We start from the raw sequence: 6,137 nt of genomic DNA on the forward strand, positions 1-6,137 counted from the left end.
CCTCATTTTCCCAATCGGAAATATGGGACTTCCGGCCACCCACCCCCATCCCGCTCTGGCTTTGGGACTCTGGGACATCGAGAGACGGGCTTTTGTTCTCGGGCGAGTTCGACAGGACTGAGACCACAAATGCCAGCCAGACTGGGTTCCCGCCCCCCGCCGCCCTCTGTCCCATTCCTAGAGATTCGGGAACGCGGCCCACAATGCCCTTGAGAAACTACACTTCCCGACATGCAAAGGGGAGGCGGTGCCTGCCTGTCTCGGGCGACGTGGTCCTGGACAGGCCTAAGGACTACGACTCCCGGCGTGCCCCGCGGCCCAAGGCCAGAAGGGCCCGGATCCGGAACCGGATGAGGCTTGCTGACCCAGTTCCCGCAACGCTGGGGAAATGGTGAGCTTGGGGTTGAGTGCGGGGAACGGGGGCGTCTGGGGGTGGGGTCCTGGGTCTGCTCAGGAGCTGGGGATTGAGTACTCGGATCCGGCATCGCTCTCCCGCCGGGCCGTCGTACGGGTGATAGGCCTTGGCCCGGCGCTCTCTCCCGGCCTAAAATTGACCTAGTCCGCCACGTCAGATACGTCCGCTGAGTGAATGGGCGTAACCAGGCCGCAACGCTCCCCTTCATTAGTGCACCTAAATGGAGCATCACTGCCTCAGTTGAATTCTCTCTTTTCTGCAGGCCACGGGAACAGACCAGGTGGTGGGACTCGGCCTCGTCGCCGTTAGCCTGATCATCTTCACCTATTACACCGTCTGGGTGATTCTCTTGGTATGTGTGCTCCCCCGTCCTCTCTCACCTCCCCTCCCATCCCTGGATCTTGAGGCCAACTCCTAACATCATTTAAGCAGCTGCAATGTGACAGGTGCTGTGCTAGGTGCTTTACCTGCATACCTCACGAAAGCTCCAGAACAGCACTATGAGGAAGATGCTAGCGGTGTCCCCCATTTTATACACGAGGAAGCGGAAGCTCAGGGGGAAGCCTCAGGCCCAAGGTGGAAAACTTAACCACTACACTGTGAAGTCCTGTCCTTGATTTGCTGTGCCTTTGATGGGAGTTCTCGTCCTTCTCGTTATCCTGCGGGCCCCTGGGCATGACAGGTGCCAGTGGATTTTGTGAGAGTCTGTAGGATTTTTCTTTTCCCTGCGGGAAAATATTTTGGTTACTGCTTTAAAAGTGTAGTGTTTGGAAGGCAAAATCTTGCAGAACTTGGTATCCTTTGGAGAAAAATGTTAGTAAAGAAGACTTTGGAGCCCAGGTTGGGAATCATTCGAGGATTCCTCATGTACCCTTTGCCCCTGCTAAGCTTTGGGGGCCTTAGGGCAAGTCCTTTGTCTTCTGTTCCCTGCCAGGTCCCCAGCCCCAACTTAGGGCAGGCACCAGGCAAGTACCCAGTACACAACTATTAGATAAATGAAGGAAGGGAACAAACCAAGGCACCCCAAATGCCATCATCTTAAAGAAAAGAAAATGCAGTCTCAGTGCTTTGATGGGGTCAGCCCCAGAGACGGAGGAGGTGGGATGTTTGGGCTTGGGGAGCTGAGCAGGGCGGGGAATGCTCACCAGAGCTTTGCCCTCGATGCCAGCCATTCATCGACAGTCAGCATGTCATCCACAAGTATTTCCTGCCCCAAGCCTATGCCATTGCCATTCCACTGGCTGCCGGCCTCCTGCTGCTCCTGTTTGTGGGTAAGTTCCCCCAACCCTGGGCAGCGTGTCTGAGGGACCCCATGACCCTCTCCCAGCCCTGAACATGCTGCTACACTTTGTCACTGGCTGTACGTCTCCGTGAGGCTCCTTGCCCCCAACTCATCCCCTGGGGTTTCCCTGTTCATCCCTCAGGGCTTTAAGTCAGTCTTCCCGATGCCCCAGGCTCACTGGACTCTAGTGGGATGTCTCCCTTTTTCCTGCTCCCTCCACCACCGCCATCACTCTGCTCACACCTCCATCACCTCTCACCCCCTGGTCACCCTGGTTCAAGATCCCTGCACCTGTCTGTCTCCCAGGGTCTAGTGTGTGGGCCTCTTAAGGGGCAAGGACTGTTGCTTTATCACTGCTATGTACTCAGCCCCCGGCACAAGCTGTGGCACTGAGTTGGTGCTCAAGAAAGTGGTTTGGATGCATCAACAATCAGATGTCTGGATGATGGGATGGGTGGATGATGGATGCTGAGTGGGTCAGTGGGTAGGTAGGTGGATAGGTGGTTGACTGGGTGAGTAGATGGATAGTTGGGTGGATCTTATTCCCTGTAGAATTGGAAGTGCTAAACTCAGCAAATTGCCTGTGCTAGGCACCCGGCTGATGTTTTTTGAATGAATGGGTGGATGTGTGGCTTGATGAACAACTGGGGAGATGACCAGGTGGCCTGGAGTGTGGTTGGGTAGGTGCTTGGCCCCCTGTGTGGGTCACTCTCCTATGCTGTGTCCTGCTCTGGCCTCCCAGCAGCCCTTCGCTTTCTTTCCTGACCTTTCTGGTCTGTGTATTCCAGGCGTGTTCATCACCTACGTGATGCTGAAGAATCAGAAGGTGACCAAAAAGGCTCAGTGAAGGCCCAGCACGGATGAGGCTGCCGGCCCCTTCTCTGCTTCTTCTCCAGGGCAGACCAAGGGTGGGGGCCCAGAGGACCCATCCAGGCACTGAGGGCCCCTCAAGCCTGGCTACCCTGCAGACACCCTTGTGGGATGGAGCTGCTCAGGACTCACCCCTGACTGACCAGAGCCCCTGCTCACCCTTCCAGAAGCCAGGAGGGAGGAGTCCCTGGAAGTCTCCTTCTCACCCTCTTCAGGTTCAGGGCCTGGAAAATGCTGGTCCTCCCCACCTCACTTTTCAGACTCCCTGTCGCTTTTTCCTCTGGCTTCTACACTCTTGCCTCAGTTTCCTTCACTGTCACATGCTGTTGCTGGACCTGACAGGTTCTGGGGTGTCACATGACCTCTCCCCCCATGTCCTGCTCCTCCACAAAGGCAGCTTTCCCGGGTCTGACATACCCCAGACCCCACAAGGATTTCTGGACCTGGAAAGCCTAGGGGGAGGCCTGACAGGCCCCAGAGCACATTAGGGTGGCCACACGGGGGGCCCCTGGATTGACCGCTTCTCACGGAGGCCCAGCCCCCCAGCCTCAGTGCTGGCCTGTTGGGGAGAGCTGAACAATAAACGTTGATGGTGTGTTTGTCTCAGTGCCATCCCTGACCAGGGGACTGGGCCACTCGGGCTGGAGAGGGGCTGGGCGCTGGCCTCTGCGTTGGTCTCAGGTCAGGAGACCCTGGTTTGTGCAATTGGTGCCTCAGGTGCCTCCTGGATCATCTGTGTACTGGACACAGGATAAAGCAGGGACTGGGACCGGGACCGATATGGGTCTGGCCTGGCGCAGCTGACGGCTGGGGAGTCTGGAGGCACGGCAATCTGCCAGACGCCACATCAGCCTCTACCAGGTCTCCCCCGTGCCAGCCTAGCCAGCTGGCACTGGTATTTTAAGGACCCTCAGGCTAGTCCCCGAAAAGCCAAGCCTGTCATCTGTCTCTTGTACCCAGCAGCCCAACTTAGCGTGGCTGTGAGCAGAGGGCTGTTACGAGCCAGAGCAGGGCTGGTTCCACTGTGTTCAGGTTAACTGGCACAGGCCCTAGCCTTCGTCCCTGGCAATCCCACCATTCCCCACTGGGCAGCCAGCTCTCCATCACAGTGTGAGCCTCCACCCCTCACACCTTGGACATTCATTCTTCCTCCAGTTAGCAAAGGTGTCCCCCTCATGAGAGAAGAGAGACCAACTACAGGCACACCTGCCCTGTCCTTACCTGTCTGTCTCTCCATCTTCCAGTCCAGGCAGAGCTGCCCACCTGGACTCTGGGTCCTGTCCTCTCCCACTGCTATAGCAGGAACCTCCTGTCTGATGATCCCTCTCAAGGGAACAGCCTCTGCCTTTCAACAAGGTCCCCCAGTGTTAAATGAACACGTTACAGGCTCCGTTTAAGGGACCCTCCATCAACCCAGTAATTCCCTCCGGGTCTCTCCTGCGCTTTCCCCTCCACGGCCAAACTTCCCAAAAGGGTATCCACCCCTGCTTCCTGCATTTCCTCACCCCTGCTGTGCTTGGCAGCATCTCAGGGAGGCTGCACTCAGACCACCCGTGACATCCAGTCTTTAAATCCAAAGCACATTTCCTTGACCCCTCTGCCACATTTGGCCGGTAACCTCCCCCCTGGGTACACCCTCAGACGCTGGATGACCCGTTCTCCTGCTTTATGCTCTCTGGCACTCATGCTCCTCTGCCACCAGAGGGTGTGTTCCTTGGAACTCATCACAGGCTGTTTCACCCCACACTCTTCTGGGTGACCTCATCCTTACCCAGGCTCACCTCCAGCCCAGCTTTCTTCTGAGCCCCAATGTATTGCACGTGCACCAGCTGCCCACCGGACATCCCCATCGGCTGTCGTAGTGACACCTCAAATTCATCCTGTCATGATCTGAATTCTCAGACTTCCCCACTCTCCCCCCGCACAAATCTGGCTCTCCCGTCGTGCCCTGCCTTAGCATCATCATCCTGTATCCCTGACCCACAGCCAGAAGCCTGGCAGACATCACTGACCTTGGCTTTCCTCTTCCACCCCCCCATCCACATGACCCCAAATCCTGTCAGTTCTCCCCTTTTCTCCCCTTCCCCCGTCACCTTCCAGATGCAAAGCCACCGTCCCCTGCCCTAAATCACCAAAGGCTTCCTCACTGCTCTCCCCTGCCCACAATGGCCCCTTCCAATCTGACTGCACTACAACCGGTGGCCTTTTGAAAACATCTGAGCATCTTTTCTTTTTTTAATTTTTGGCCGCACCACGCGGCATGCGGGATTTATTTCCCCAGCCAGGGATCGAACACGCACTCCCTGCAGTGGAAATGCAGACTCTTAACGACTGGACTGCCAGGGAAGTCCCTGAGCTTTTTTTTTTCTTTTTCTTTTTCTGAGAATCTTTCTCACACACTTAACAATGCTTCTCTGGGTTCCCGTTCTTCTCCCTCCCACGGCCGGCCGACAAGAGCCTGCATGCTCGCTGGAGCTCTCCTCACTCCAGTCACACTGGCCTTTCATTTCCTGGGACTCACTGAGGTTCTCTGCACATCCTACTCACATTGGTTCAGCATGTACTTCTCAAACACTGGTTTGTGCAAGGTACTGAGCCAGGGAAGGAGCCTGGCATGGTTCCTGCCCTCCTGGCACTCCCACTCTGGGTGGGGGAGGGGAGATATAATAAACAAATAAATGAACAAGACAGTCTCTGACAGTGTTAAGTGTGATGAAGAAAAATAAAGCGATGTGATCATGACCGAAGGGAGGGGACACTTAGGGTCGGGCAAGGTGATGAGGAATAAAGCAAATCAAGTCGAGGGTGGAGGTGGGGGAGGATTTCAGGCAGAGGGAACAGCACCTGCAAAAGCCCGGAGGTGTGAAAGAGTTCGGTGGCCAAGGGCCAGCAGGGAGCCCCTGTGACCGTGTGCTGGGTGCAGGGACAGTGATTTGAGATGGGGCTGGAGAGTGGGCAGATGGGCCTGGGGCCACGCCGAGATGTTTGGACTTTGTTCCAGTGCCGTGGGAAGCCACTGGAGGCTTAGAGCGTGCGAGTGACGTCATGCGATTTATGCGTTTAAAAGCTCACGCTGGCAGCTGTGTTCCTCCCTCCCTCTCACTCACCACTAAAATCCGCCTCCCCCCCACGCCACCCCGGCCTACACTGCTCCTGGCCCATAGTGAATGTTCAAAATAAGTGTTGAATGAATGCATGCCCCTGACTTCCTGTGTGACCTGGAGGTAGTCACTTCTCTCTCTGGACCTTAGTTTCCTCACCCGAAATACGGTCGGTGGGAATTTCACGCCAGGGTGGGTGGGCGGGACTGGATTTAAGTTACCCGCCTCCCCGAGCGCCCCGAGACCTGAGTCTCCCACCCCAGGAAGGGAATGTGGGGTCTTCCCCCGGTGGGGACCTTAACCAACGCGCGGCGGCCCTGCCCAGCCCTGGACCGCGGTCCGAAGGGTGCTGCAGCCCCGGGGGCGGGACCCGCAGGCGGTCGCCCGCGCCCCGGCTCGGATTGGGTGCAGCCGTGACCGGAACCACGCGATTGGTCGGTCCAGAAGCAGGGGCGGGGCCTGGCTCCTG

General features: G+C 56.9%; 1 protein-coding gene across 1 annotated transcript; it reads left to right on the forward strand.

The window, feature by feature from the left end:
* The first annotated feature begins 302 nt into the window (after nt 1–302).
* Nucleotides 303–3,170, forward strand: DPM2 (dolichyl-phosphate mannosyltransferase subunit 2, regulatory). The gene is made up of 4 exons (XM_081237322.1): nt 303–391; nt 678–767; nt 1,584–1,686; nt 2,486–3,170. Exons 1-4 carry the CDS (start codon nt 389–391, stop codon nt 2,542–2,544), a joined length of 255 nt encoding a protein of 84 aa, XP_081093448.1. The 5' UTR covers nt 303–388; the 3' UTR covers nt 2,545–3,170.
* The last annotated feature ends 2,967 nt before the right edge of the window (nt 3,171–6,137 follow it).

Source organism: Mesoplodon bidens (assembly GCF_964165515.1).
Source record: "Mesoplodon bidens genome assembly, chromosome: 6".
NCBI lineage: Eukaryota > Metazoa > Chordata > Mammalia > Artiodactyla > Ziphiidae > Mesoplodon > Mesoplodon bidens.